General features: G+C 38.8%; 1 protein-coding gene across 5 annotated transcripts in view; it reads right to left on the bottom strand.

Annotated features, from left to right (window-relative positions):
* Positions 1-5,236: 5,236 nt before the first annotated feature.
* The window catches only part of gria1a (glutamate receptor, ionotropic, AMPA 1a), a 130,950-nt gene continuing 120,796 nt past the window's right edge, over positions 5,237-15,390 (bottom strand). For 4 of the 5 annotated variants that reach the window (XM_020927322.2, XM_055159102.1, XM_055159104.1 and 1 more), the window contains 3 exons: positions 14,539-14,653; positions 9,475-9,609; positions 5,237-5,404 (listed from right to left, as the gene is read on the bottom strand). In XM_020927322.2, the coding sequence (XP_020782981.1) occupies positions 5,237-5,404; positions 9,475-9,609; positions 14,539-14,653 (418 nt within the window). Of the gene's footprint in view, positions 5,405-9,474; positions 9,610-13,896; positions 14,012-14,538; positions 14,654-15,390 lie in introns of all 5 variants that reach the window. The other variant, XM_055159103.1, reaches the window with a different exon arrangement.

The following is a 15,390-nucleotide window of genomic DNA, read 5'->3' as shown; positions in this document are numbered from 1 at the left end:
AGTTTCCAGTCTCTCTGAGATGTTACCAGTACTGCGCTCCAAGGCCATAGTCCTATCTAACCTGCGATTGATGACTACTAACTTTTCCATGATGTTTTCTAAAATACTGTGTGAGGCAACCGAACCTTCCAGAACCAGGCTCATAGTGACAGTTTGAGAGTTTGTAGCTTTACCTCCCATTTCAATCAGTCCAGGCTGCCAAATGGGGCGTTGAAATGCTGCCTCGGAAATCTGAAAAATCAGGACCATGCCTAATCAAATCAGCAAAAGACCTGTAATCATGGTTTCAAATAGGCAAATGTCTTCTGTGCCCTCCATGGAAGGCTGGGGGGGGGGGGCATCCAGGTTCACTGAGAAAATGTGTTAATTGTGTTTGGAGACCAAGTTATCAAATCCATAGTTAATTTAGGTTTGGAGATCAGAGAGGAGAGAGTCTCCCAAACGTATAAGGCACTAGATTAGACGAGACAGAGAGGCAAAGAAGTTGAAGATAAGAGAGGGCAGGAGAGGAGTGCCTGCCCTCGCCAAGAGTCAAGACAAGAAGGGCATTCTAGGCAATGTGGGTGAAGTGTCTTGCCTAAGGACACAACAACAGGCTTTGACAAGGAAGTCAAAACCACACACCTCTCTCCAGTGGTCAACTTGATGGACCCACTCGCTCACTCAGACTGACCACGCCTCAGGAAGTAACAACAGCGGATCTGAGACACGTCACCACGGAGACCAGTGACAGTTGTGAAGGTGTCTCAGAGCTAGCAGCCCAGACATGTCAAGGAAACTCACACTATTGACTACAGACAAGATGAATCTTACTAAAGAAATCTAGTGTTTTAGTGATTTGGAAGCTGAGAATGGCTTTCAAAAGTTGATTTGTTTTTTTTTAAAAGTAGCATATACAATTTTTGTACATGCTTAATATAGAAAAAAGTGGGGCAAATGTTGATTTATTCTTTTATTCTGTTACAAAAGCATGATGACTTCCTTCCAGGACACTTTGGTTAGAAAAAGAATATTTATTTCTCAAATCTCCTAATAGTAGCTATGTATTGACTATCATTTCAAAAAAAGAAACAGCAAACATGTAAACAAAGTAAATAAACCAACAAAGAAATATTCAAATGGGGTTAAAATCCAAGCACTTAAAAACACCAAGAGGTTTTTCAAAATGAACCGAAAATTCTGCCTCAAAACAACATTAGCGTGTACAATTCAACACCAGTCTCTCTGCAAGTTTATTTTTTATTATTTTTTACACTATTCAAAGTGCAACAGAAACAATAATCTGGTCTCCCAGTTCTTCTGTATATCACAAACATGAAGTCCATTTACAAATCAGTTATGGCATTATAAAACATATCTTTTCAAAGGTAAAGCCTCCACTGGATGTCACTGTGCTGTGTCTTACTTTTGTTACAACATCAGCGAGAAGACGCAGAAGAGAAGGAAGTAGGAGACAGGCAGCGAGGAAAGGAACCGAACAAAAGAACCGAGGAGAAGCACTGATGGAGGAGGATGGCCGGAGGAAGAACTAACATCCTACTGTGAAAAGCCTTGTATTTACATCTTGAAATATGCCTGCTTTCCGTAAACTTGGACCGTATATTATTCTGTTATAATTTGGTAACATTTTGAAATTAAATGATAAAACTATATGCATTTTAAGCAGGCAATGAAACTCTAGCAGCAGTGTGACCTAAAAATAAACTCTAAAATAGACAGCATTAACAGAATGTGATGTAAAGTGCATTTCATGGTAGAAATTACTGTCATTGTTGGTGATTATAATGATTTTTTCTTTCTTTTGGTAAAGGATATGTGCACTAAATAACTTTTCTGGTGAAGGGTCCACCACCTGCTTGTCTCCAAATGTCATTGCTTTCTTTAGAATGTTCCACAGTATCGCACTAAATGTTAAAAGTTACAGGTTAGATCTACGGAGAGGTGGGCCCACTCACAGTAAGAATGCAAGTTTTTTTGGTGGTAAAACATGCAATAAAATAAACAAAAACAAGTTAATTTAATGCCATAGTGTGGAACAGTGCACACTTTTAAATTACTACTTTAAATTGTAACTTAATCGTATAAGTGGCACTTTGTAGAATGTCTGGCAAAACTGTTTTTAAAAAGACCAACAGGAGAAAGCCAAATCTTTGATATTTGAAAGAGATGAAGGGCTTGACAAAATCTAGCAGCAAAAACACACTTTATCTGTATTTGTTGATTTCTAAAGGCATTTTTGTAAATTGTGTATTTAATATTCTGTCTGATGTTCACCTTTGCCAGTATCCTTAATGTCAGTATATTTGTACCTGACAGAAATGCCCCTGAAATGCACATCCACATCAAATGTATGTAAACATAAATAACATGTTTTTGTAATATTTCCTTCAAAATCCCACTTTCTACAGCACTCTCCATTATCCAGGTCATGACAGTTTGAGTCCAGTTTGTTTGATAAGATCTGAAAGCAGAGCCCTCTACAGCAGAACTCAGGGTTCCTCTGTATAAACTCAAATATTTCGGCAAATCTACCAATCCCACAAAGCCTTCCTGTTTTCTGGAGTAGACAGAGAGACAGCTAGAGGGAGGGAGAAAGAAAGAGAGAGAGAGAAAGAAAGGAGGCCAAGTTCTCTTTTATAGGTCGCCCACTACACAATCTGCTGAGAATATGGCACCTTCCTCAAAGTGGGTGCTCTCTGTTCATCTTGTTATGAGCCTGGAGATGCTCACTCAAGTATGATAAAGTTGTGATGCTGTGTAAAATGTGAATAAAACCGAAGGTGGTTTTGTTTGCATCATTAAACTCACTCAAAACAAACATAAACAGGATTAAGCGCAGAGGACGATGATTCATATGGCTTATTCTTTGTCTGATACAGCCAATGTAGTGATTACATACATAGAATTAAATGACTCAGATAAAAACAGCGTATTTTAGGGTAGCGAAGCTTTTGAAAATCCAATACTAATAATGCCATTCCTTTGTAAAACGAAAATGTATCTGGAATATTACCAATTTCAATATTAGCTGACTCTTTTTTCCCCTTTTTAAACAGAAAATTTTGTTTTCTCAGCTTCTCTACATACATGATTGATACTTTGCAGCAACGTCACGCTGGGGGTTCTGCATTTATCTCTAATGGTGGAGTGTTTAGGAGGTACCGTGGTGACGCAATGTACACATTAGCAAACGCAGTCCAAAAAGTTTTTAAATTGTCTGAAAACTCAAGAAAAATGGATGTACAGTAAGCAGCACATTTTCAGGAGACTGCAATTAGTTCTAGAGTTCTTGATCCTGTTTAGGAGTTTGTGACTGTCATTTTGTGTGAAAGGCTTGTTGTAGTTCCAATTATTTCTGGTCAGATTGTGGTAAAATAAAGATCAGATTAAAGTTTAACAGAGCTTTAGACAAAGCAGAGTCTACAGTTCAGCTTCACAACCCCAGGGAATCTTGATGACTTGACATCAGCTGCAAAGTATCAACTGATAAAACAGAAAAGCAGCTAAAAAAGTTTTATTTTGATAGCAAATGTGTTTTATTCACATTTTACAAACTATTTTCAGAGTTGAGTTTGTAGACCTCCTTTCAATCTTGTATCTATAAAACTTGTGCATGTAACAAACCTCTTGTTAATGAATGCTTATGAATGTCACAACAGTAGAATACAGTGTGTGGTCAGTACTGTACAAATACGTGCCAATCTTGGATCCTTCTCTTTCAACCCTTAAATCACATATAATCTCTATCATCTGTAGCAACAATGTATATTTGTGTGCAAGTTACAATGATATGGCACAGGGACAAGGCATGGTGTGTCGAATGAGGTGGTAGCAGCAATCCATGTATTCACACACCACTGCCTCCTTAGTTGCGCAAAAATGACTCATGTAAACCAACGGAGTTAAAGTGCAAATGACAGGCCTGAAAAAACAAACAAACAAACAAACAAACAATAGTTAAGATTATATTTAAGATCTGACAACAACATTTTACAATATCTTTACCTGTTTTTGTTCCTATTTTTTAGGTTTGATTTTACTTTCTTGTTGTACATCAACTTTTCTGGTAGAGGGCCTGCCAGTTACTTGTTTCCATGGAGATGTTATTGCTTTGCCTGCAATGTTCCAAAGTATGGGGTTAAACTTGTCAATCTCCATAGACGCAAGCGGGAGACACCGCCAGGCCAATTTACAGGTGAGATCTGTGAAGAGGCGCCCCCACTCAATCAGAATGCATGATTTCACAGGTATTTCTGAGCCATAAAAACACCCCTAATTGAAAAAAATGCATCTAATATGAGTTTAATACCATATTGTGGAACATTACAGCGGACCCCCAACCTGAAAAGCACCTAGCCTCCATGTAGTACACTGGGCTGAAACTCCTTTAATGTACACAGGAGCTATGACTTGACACATAAAATAATAATAATAATAATAATTGAGTAGAAAAAAAAAATAAAAATTGTGTAAATTGTGTCAAACCTTTGGACAGAATCCTCCCAGTGTGACGTCATCAACATGGGACTCTCTAAAATAGAACTCATATTTTCTTGGTGAATTACTTCTTGACTGGTGTAAAACTATTATTTATATTTACAGCAGGTTTTAACTCACCAAATAGAGTCAAAACTCGAGAATCGTCAAAACCTGTCATATGCACTTTAAACTATGCTACACAAAGCATCCTTCTGCAATGGTGGGGTGGTGAGAGAGTGTCTAGAAGCAATATCCAATGACAATAGCAGTCCCAAGTGTTGAGTAGTTGATCCTCCTCCTTCGCCTTTAGCATATGTGCAAAGATCCATCCGCCATTTTGGACAGCATCTAGGTAGTCAAGAGTCAGCAGTGGAGGTGGACATATTGCACACACATGACTAACATCAACAGCTCCATTGAAATTTTGAAAGTTTTTGTCACACTTATGAACACTGTAAAAAATTCAAAAACCTTGAATAGCGGCTTCTTTATTGCAACACACTTCGCCTTGCTTTTTTGTCATCTCTTTTCCAAACACTTAGAAAAATGGTGCAAGTTTTTCATTGTATAGTTCGACGTAGGGAGCGGGTTTAAGAACGCGTTTTGGCAGTATAGTCTTGAAGTAGTGGGCGAGAGCAGGACAGCCAGAATTGGGCCAGAATCGGGGCATCCGTGTTTGATTTTGAGGTTGTTTAAAGTCTCCTCGTAGATTCCCACCCTGTGTAATCCCCCATCGCCAGCAGATATCGTCCACAGATCACATTCCAGACGCACCTAGTCCCATGCTGGCAGTGTGGCTCATACAGGGCAGGGTCTGGACCGTTTTGGGGAAGTCGTGGGTGAGGATTCGTCCGTTCTCGCCCCCGTTCCCATTCCCGCTCATCCTGGTCAGTGTGGAGCAGCGCATGGCGTCGTTTATGGATTGCTATAAAAAAGGAAAATGGAAAACACGGTTAAGATGGTGCTACGTTTTGGACAGTGGCTTTCGTATTTCTGATCATGTTTGGATTCGTTTGATCAGATATAGAAAGCATTACAGCTAAAATCTAAAAACTGGAGGCAGATCTATTTGTTTGTGGTGCTTGTACTCCATGGTAATTTATTTCAGTTTTTTGGGGGTTTCAGAATATTTTCAGAAAAGTATTTTGTTACCACTCTACAAGAACTACACCTTGATTAGCCTAATGTTGTTTCCTCAACTAAAAACATCCCCGAGTTGTGTTTTGTTTCATTCACACAAGTTTAACACACAAATCTTGCATATTTAAGCTCAGTTCTTGTCTCAAAGAAGAAAACATTCCTTTCCACTTTATGATGTCATGTGGTAATACAGGAAGTCCTCCACTGTGTTTTTAAACTCCACACATCTTCACCAGAATCATGTGGATATATTCATCCCTGGAATTGCCAACGTCTACTGAACAAAGTTGACTTGAAACTTACCGCTTCATGACATCACAGGGTGGAACAGAGTATTTTGAGTTTTGCAGATGTAGATAGACTAATAATTAAGGGTTACTCAAACATGTATGAACGAAACAAAAACCGGGAACAGGAACACAACTCCAGGAATATTTTTGAAGAGGTAACAACATTCTAACACGGAGACTCAATTTTGTGTTTTTACTCAAATACTCAAATGTTGCTTGCTTAGGGCAAATGGGGCAAGGTGTAGCTATTATAAAGCAGCGCCAAAAAAAAAAAGTTGGTGGCCGTTAACGTGAATAACTCCATGAATGTTATAACTAGAATAGACTGGCTTCAACTGTCAATTTCATTCTCTACAGGGCACTACTAGCCTTGCAAGACAAGCTAGGCCTGTGTTCAAATTGGCTATTATACGTGAAAATATAACCGGACATTTGAGGCGGTTAAATCGTTTCAGTGACCAATTCTGAGCATTGTCCTAGTTTGTAAATGGTGCAGAGCAGAAGTTGTTTTCACTCCCCAGTTGAAATCCTAGCAGGCTCTGAGCTGGAGAAACGGCTCTAACGATGTGTGCATGGACTTGTGTGTGTGTGTGTGGGTTTTCTGTGTTGGTCTGCCAATTTGGACTGATTCAATTGGGCAAAGCAAAGTGTAATGTGAAGCAACTGGTGAGTCTTTACGATTGGAGCCATGTTTTTCCTTACGAGCCAAACCGCATACAGGGATATCAGGTGCACATTCCCCCGCTAAAATCAAAATCTAACAATATTTTTTCCTTGTTATTGCGTTTGTGTTTATTTTTGTGGAGTGCGCATGAGGGGTTGAGTGGGCCTTTGATGTGAGAAGAGAAAATCAGATTTGGCTGTTGAAATTATCTAAATGGCTAAAAGGAAAATCAGGTGTTGAAGGAGTGGTTCAATCGTACGGTACATTTATAAGTGACAGACAATTTCAGAAGAAAAGTTGGGACGATGTGTTAAATGTGAATGAAAACATATTGAAAGAGTTTGCAAATCACTTTAAATACTAAACTATCTCATTCACAACAAACCACACCTAACCATAAAGTACTGCTTCATCGAGGTAAACACAACAAAAACAATGACAAACCTGGTCATTAATTCCAAATCAAATTAAACACTTTTCTGATGCTTATTTGCTTATTTGTACTTTCATGTTGCAACACTCTAATTTCCACAACATGAGATGAGAAAATCTTTTTAGTGACAATCTGATTCTTTGTTCTGTTTGACATTTTCTGGGACTTCACTTTCTCCTTTCCCTTTATTCAGTGCAATATGTATGTATGAGATATATGATGATTATATATGCATGTCCGTGTATTGATTGTTGTCATACTTGTTTTGGGGGCCAGGTCTACAAATGAACTCCGAGCTCAATGGCCTATGGACGTGGCAAGAGTTACACATAACACTGCAGAAATTAGTTTTGTTCTGTCCCTATCAAATAGTCATATAAATATTTATTCTAGATGCATGAGGTCCATACTGATTAATGCATTGATGGTGTTGAGATTCTTGAGATACTCCCAGATGGGCCAAGAGACAGTTTATTCTGTTGATTACAATGTACTTTCAGCTGAAATATCCAAAAGGTAAAATCCTGAACCTAATCGTTTCTATTGTTCAGACTGCAGGGCTTAATGCTCAATTCGGATTTTTTTTGCGAGGTTGTCACATTTCCAGTTAAATGTGACTTGTATGTGATCTCCAGTGTGAAATTTAAATGCCCCAAAAGTGTCCCGCATGCGCATTGGAGAACACGACACGACACGAGGAAGTCGCCTAAACATGGACGCTAGCACTGAGCACCTGGCCATTTTAAAGTCGCTGTCGTATCGGAGCCAGAACATGTACAACTTATTTGTTTTAAGGAGGAGATTGAGAAGGAGAAGGCAGTGGCAGCAGCGTCCGTAGAAAGGAACATGTGGGTGCGAAGTTGCAGCCAAGAGTGATGGGATTGCTATGTGCTTCGCTGCTTCGCTAACACGGAGTTCAGACACAATTTTCGTATGACAAGAAGGACATTTGTGTACGTTTGTGATGTGTAGGCGGGATGAATGCGACCTGCCGGTTCAAACTGAAGATGCAAGTCAAAGGATCGGATATGTATCGGTTTTAGGAGCACATATCCAAGTAGCCTGGGTTGCATTTGAAAAAATCAGATCTGTGTCATTAAAAGACACAGACAGGTCGCATAGGGGCAAAAAATATCGGATTTGGGTCACTTCAGGCTGCAGTCTGAACATAGTACACACTGTTTTTTTGTTGTTTTTTTTTTCATTAGAACAGACATCAGCATTTCAACTGTAATAATTTTAGCTGCCCCCAGCTGTATTAAATAATATTGGCTTACAGAATGTGATGATGTCACCCAGCAATACCCCTGAAATTTTGGGCCTCGGGTGGGATACTTAAGTCAAAGAGTGGCAGGGTTGACACAAAGACATATAGACAGACAACCATTCTATCTCACATTCAATCAGGTATGATGTTATTTCAGAGTTACAGGTTTTTATTCATGATCTATTGTAAATGATTTATAGTTAGTATAGTTATAGTTTTTGCATTGTGTTTTATTTACATTGGACACTTCATCCCAACTTTCCCATCACTGCTTTTGTTCTTCTGAAAATGCAACAGTTGGAGTTAGACTGTGTTAAAGCAGTGATGACACATGAGCCGCCAGGCTCCAGTCTTATGGCAGACAGATAAAGGATGGTCACCACAATGGCCCTGCTTTGCAAAGACAGTCAGCGAAAAGAGGAGAGCGAGGAGACGAGGTAGAGAGATATGTACCACTGTGATTCAAATTGCCCTTACACCTGCACTGCTGGGTTGCTAAAAACCATGGTTACTGGTTATTACAATCAATATAACTGCCACTGCATTAGAATTGTGTAGAAGTGTAAAATGCCAGCTCTATATATGAACAATGGGGAGATTTTCAAAGTGCTTATTACATTGCAAAGTTTGCCATCTAGCCAGAACTTTTCTTTCTTTGTTCCTTCCTCACGAATCTGAAAATGACTGCAAAGAGCAAAATTTGGCTCTAAGTAGCCAAAGATTGATCTCTATATTTAAGGATAAGGAGCTTACAAAGACAGGCCCACACTCACTTCAGAGTTAACAGTTTTCTCAAAGTGGGTTTTAAGTAGCACTGCCTATACATCCACAGAACTAAATGAAACTGAATGGCATAAGGGCAATTTTAAATCAAGTGATGGACAAGACTACGAGGTCAGTGACGAGGACGAGTGGTGACAGAGGTACAGGAGAGCGTTGCTTGCAGTGGACGCCATTTTGGCTCTGCACGGTTAGATGGACGGGTGAGCAGCAGTAGCATCATCATCATCATCATCATGAAGGCTTGAACACAGCGTTTCCTACCCCATAGCTGTTAGCTCTGCCCTTATATCTTAACAGTGTTGTTGGCGTACAGGCCGTAGCTCTGCAGCTCTGTGTAGGGGGCGCTAGCACCACTGTCTAAGGCTGAGCAGTGAAAGGCCTGAGCGGCTGTGGCGGCAGCAGCTCTCGCGGTCGACACCTTCATTCGGCGGGATTCGGTCCGAGACTTGTAGCAGAACTCCACCAGAGCCACCAGCATGGCCAAACCCAAACCACCAATCAGGATGTAGAACACGCCAGCCACGTTACTGAGGCTCAGAGCGCTCGTCTTGTCCTGGAGAGGGAGAGACGAGGGGAGAGACGGGGGAGAGCAGTTCATAAAGACATACAGACAAGCTTACACACAGAGATATCAGCAGAGACAATAGACACACACATAGTGGTTCTCAAATGTTTGATCTAAAATGGCATAATTGTATTGGGGTAAAGCTGAAGTAACTGACTATTGTTCTTGTAAATGAGGAAATGACCCCCCCCCTCCCATATATATATTAAAGCAGCACTTTGTCATAAGCACCGTCTACATTTAATTATCACTCTATTGATCGCAACACCAAAGAGGTTGATACATCGCTAAGATCTGTTTTGGGATGTAAGTGTTTTGGTGTCTGAAAAAACTGTATTACAGTGAAACTGGAACTAAACATAGGATTCATTTAGAACAGTGTATTGGGTTAAACAGTAGAACATAAAAAAAAAAATAAATAAATAACAAATAAAAACCCTGGGCAGTGGTGGAACGTAATGAAGTAAAAGTACTGCATTTAGGTACAAATTCTAGCTACAGCTTCAGCACAAATCTTTATCAAAATCACTAAATTTGAAGCTTTATTAGATATCAAAATCTGCATAAAATACATGTATTTTTTACTCTTTAAGCACATTAGCACCCAGCACATTAATAACAAAATACACATAAGACATAACACACTGTAAGGACATTTTTACTTAAGCTGGGTACTTTGCTCTTTGCTCCAGTATCTGTACTTTTTACTTAAGTAACAAAACAGAGTACTTCTTCCACCACTGTCCTCGGTTTTTTAAGTAAATATTTTGAATTTACCCACCCATCGCTGAATTAAGTCTTTGAAGCACAGTTTGAGAACCACTGTCATATACATACAAAACAACCATATAAATACATAGAAAAACACTAAGAGACACAGACAAAACATTCAAAGTTCACACAAATAACATACATACAAATACAAAGAAAATGCACTCACAAAACAGGAAAGAAATCTATCTCACAAAGCAATTCACTGCAATTTGGTGTCCAATACTTTTTTCAATATAATCTCCCTTGATATCCAAGATAGGGGACAAAAGCTAAGTACTGACAATTTTGTTTTTAAAGTAATGTCTTTCTTGGCTGGCTGCCTATTTAAATATTACATTCACTAAAAATGCATAAAAAAATGAAATAAAGTTAAGCAAATGACCGAAAAGAAGTAGGTAAAGGATTCCAGTGGTTCCATCTTTGTAAAAGGGGATTTTAAAGGTCCTTCTTCAGCTCATACTTACTTGAAGAGAGGAAATTAAAGCACTGAAATGAAGAAAAGGCCATTGCTCTGTCTTCTCATTAAAAACAGTGTCAGCCGTTTGATTTAACAGGGCGGATATTTGCGCTGAGATGCCATATTTTCTATTCCCTTTTCCATTCATGTTATATAAATGTATCAAGCCGCTCTCTTTGCAATCTGTAACTGAATGTGTGTTTGGATAAGGTGCAAGATTCAATATGTTTCTAATGTTTTGAAAGTTAAAGTGCATTGTGACAGATTTTTATGGTTCTCTAATTTTGAAATTACAGAAAGAGAAAAAATTGCAAAGAGAAGTTGAAAAAGTTGAGACATTTATCAAAAAATTTGGCACAGTTTACAGATATTGTAAACATTAATTTCAAAATAATAATGACAAATACAATCTAATAATAATTTTTGCGTCATTTTTGAGTTTTGCTCGGTTGCAGTAATAGAATTTCCTAATGTGATGTCACGATTTCCACCTAAAAGTAAAATTTTAAACCTAAAAAATGACCAGAATGGGAAAATGACCCAAAAAAAAAAAAAATAAATAAATAAATAAAATCTTAAATGCAATGATCTTCACTGTGTTTTAGTAAAATAAGTAGTCTACCCTGTCGTAAGCACTGACATAGAAGAAAGGACAAAACTATAAGGCCTCGTCACCCCATTCAGGGATACAGTTACTCTGATGTTAAATATGAACTTCTTTTAACAAAAAAACTTTGCTTCTTTTTACTTATACCACTATATTTTAGCTAATTTATTTAAAATACATTGTTCTATTATGAAGTTTTAACAGTGACAGCTTGTTTCACTGCTTTGTGAGATAGACCACGAGATTTCAGTACAACTTACAATCCACAACTTTCAATACATTAATCGTTTTATAATAATAAACACATAATTAAATGAACTTTAACCTAATTTAGCGACACACATTATAGGTTAAAAATGAGATCCCACTGGAAATGTTTGTAATTAACGCCTTATTTCACAATTTCCCTAAACTTCAATAGTCTGCCCCATAACCACAGAGTGTAACATCGTGCAGTTTTAAGTCTCTAATGGAAGGGAACAATTAGGATTAGGAGTTTCCCTGATGCTGCTCTAAACCCTTTGATTAGGTCGCACTTTTTCAGTTTATTACTGTAGGCCCCTGCTGACTCTTAGGCTTTCACTTTGTCTATTTGCATTATAACTTTATTTACTCCGCTTCCAGGGCTTATTTACACAACTAATCCAGTGTTTAGCTAAAATAATCCAATTACCTAAAACAGTACACTCAGTTATATAAGAGCCTGTAGAGTGTAGATTTGAGATATGGATTACAAATAATGGAAGAATTTAGTGCATTTAGTGAATTATTATTATTTGTTTAAGATTATGATGAGATGTAATGTTGTATTGATACTTTGCAGCTGATATAATCAACATTTCCTGGAGGTGTGATGCACTACTCAATCTGAAGCACTGTTACTCAAATTCAAGTTTAACCATAAAGAATAGAATTGAATGCCTCTATACTAAATGAGCTGATTTGTGCTCTTAAACATATTTCTCACACATAAAATTACAATCACAAGCTAACTAGTATTAGCCAACAGTTTCAGTTAGTCAATTTATGTTATTAGGTTCTTTTTTCAGACCAAGAGTTTGTTTTCATACCTCCTGCCTCCACTGGTAGGAAGATAGCGCCAAACCTGTATAAATCACCTGACCGGACACATCACAGCAACATCACGTGTCCACTCTGAGGAAGAGAGCTAGTGAGCAGTCGAAACTGTCAGGTATGTAAACAAACTCTTGGTCTGAAAAAAGAAACTGATGACATGAATTATTGGAAGACCAAATGAACCTCATTGGACTAGTTTCAGTTAGTCACTCTCACCTAAAGAGGCCCATGCATGCTCCTGAAAATGTGTTGAGTTTTCAGACAATCTTTAAACTTTATTGTCTATGTTTAATAATGTGTGCATTGGGCCACCACAGTAACACCATGTAGGACACCCCCGGAGCGATGTCACTGCAGAGTATCAATCGACTTCATCACCACCACAAACTAGTGCTGTATATTAAATGCATTTTACGCCTTTAGGTTCATATGTAGTTCCCTTGTGGACTATGCGTTCACAGGAAAACTAAATTGCAATATACTCGAGAGCTCCCAGTGGTAATGTTAGCCATCCATAGTAGACAATGTAAGGTATAACATCAGTACTATAAAGAGGGCCTTTAAATTTGATATGGTGTTATGATGTGTCTTGGTGTTATGCTTCAATATCCCAACCTCTAAATCTACAGGTCTACAAGTCTTCAACAAGTGTACCACCTCCAACACTTTAGATGAATAACTGTTTAAGAAATGGTTGAATAGTTATAAAACTGACACATCATGCTTTATTTAGCCCATTTTTCTTTTAAACATCCTTGTGGTCACATTAGCATGTTCATATCATGTTTTATAATGGCTGGATTAAGAAAACACACTTTAAAAGCAATGCCCTAGTTTAAGTGGGAATATTTGCCTTAGATCTCCCCCTGTTGACAGCAAGTATGAAACATGAAAAAATGTCTTTTAGCAGTAATTTACCAACATGGCTGTCAATATGTGTGTTTGTAAGTGTAACAATTTGAGTGCAGAAATGCTCAAAATGTGTGCAGTAATAGTTTATGGATTTGCCTTTAAAATGAGAATAACATTTCTGAAAATATTTGAAACTGCCTCAGACAGCACTGGCCTGACATGACTTTCTAATGCAACTTGGAAAGCCAGTACTCTCACAGTTGTGATGGACCAGTTTATCTGCAGCAAGATATCTGGACATTAGGCTTAATCACTGGTGAAACTCCTCAGGGATGAAGTCATTTCCGATCATATATGACCTTGTCTGAACTTTACTAAGAATGTATTAGTGGTGTTAGACTGTATTGGAGAATATAAGAAACACAAGTTTACATATGAACTCAGGTCTAAGGTCTGTCCTATGGTCTGGTGCTGAATGTGAGGTGACGGGACAGTCCCGCAGACTAACCTTTCGTCCTGAGTCCATGTCTCCACACTCCCCTTTATCGTACCACCATTTGTTTTTCAGTTTGTCTAAGATGGCTTGCTCATTGAGTTTCAACACCGCTAGGTTTACTGGAATTCTTCCGACATAAGGAAATAACATAAATAACATATGGCATGTTATTTTATGTTATTCAAATAGAAAGTAAAGTGCAGCATATACAGGGTACAAAGAGGTGGCTTTGTAAAAGAAAGAGTCACACCACACAGCACAGACATACAGGTTATAACATTAGATACAGTGATATGCGTTAATACTCCATCTAGCTCCTTCTCTCTGTGTTAGATGTGTATTATATATCACAGCGGGTAACCGGCCCACTGCTCGCTCTGTGCAACAGGGAGCTCTCACATTTGGAAATAACAATCCCAAAGAGCTTCAGGTTTAATTACACAACACACACAGTTATTTATTTTACTTCATTTTTAGGTCGTGCATCCTCCCTTGGCCAGCCCCTGATGCCCTCCCCAGGCAGTTCCCTTGTGTTGGCGCTCGCAGTGGATCGGTTACCCCCCCTCGCCCAGCCCCCCTCCCACACACACACGCACACACACAGGGCGTGTGGTGGTGGTGGGTTACCCGCAGGTTTATCAAACTGGCTCTGACCTTGGAGTCCCCGCCCCCGCTGCCGCACTCTCCCTTGTCGTACCACCACTTGTTTTTCAATTTGTCCAAGAGGCCCTGCTCGTTCAGTTTTAAGACTGCCAGGTTTACGGGGTTTCTTCAAAATAATATAAAACCATAATTAGGAAACAGATATAGAGAGATTGGTTGATCTCATGGTGGTGATCATGACAACATTGGCTTTGTGATAGTATAAAACTCCTGCATGTGGCTATTGAAATGAGGCAGGAGACTGGGGATGCACATGAGTTAGTACTGGACTATATCAGTAACAGTAAACCCATAGGTTTTACCAAGCAGGGGCCTCAGAGTGAGACAGGAGCTACACCGGGCGCATGCCTTGGATGAGACAAACTGTCTACAAAGAAGCAATTCCTTTTGATGGCACCGAACTATCAAATATATTTATCCATGGGCTCAAAATGGTATCCATAACAGGAATAAAACATCTGACTGACACCCACAAATTAGTTGTATTTTTGCAAAGTTAAGTTCACCATCAGTCGGTAAGTTTACAAATCCATTTATAGCACAAGTTTGTAAATTGGACTAATGCCTTTTAATTCCAATCAACATCACGTTTCCAATGCATACCAATTGTTTGTGCTGTTTCAAGTTTTCATTGTATTTGATAAGCAGTAAGACAGTAGTCCAGTTTCCTCTCATATAAAGTTACAGACTGGGTTTTTATAGAGAATGTACCATCGAAAGGAAAGTGCACGAACAGTCACATCCAAGGCATCCTCCCCTAACTCTCTCTCTGGCTTCTCCTAGAGCTGACTGGCTGTGGAAAAAGACCCTCTCCATCTACGCTTCAAAGCAAGGCAGAATCGG

This window comes from Boleophthalmus pectinirostris, unplaced genomic scaffold (genome assembly GCF_026225935.1).
Source record: "Boleophthalmus pectinirostris isolate CB_2022bp ecotype Guang Dong unplaced genomic scaffold, ASM2622593v1 HiC_scaffold_23, whole genome shotgun sequence".
In the NCBI taxonomy this organism is placed as follows: domain Eukaryota; kingdom Metazoa; phylum Chordata; class Actinopteri; order Gobiiformes; family Gobiidae; genus Boleophthalmus; species Boleophthalmus pectinirostris.
Note: the sequence above shows the minus strand (reverse complement) of the source record. Positions and strands in the feature narration are given on the sequence as shown.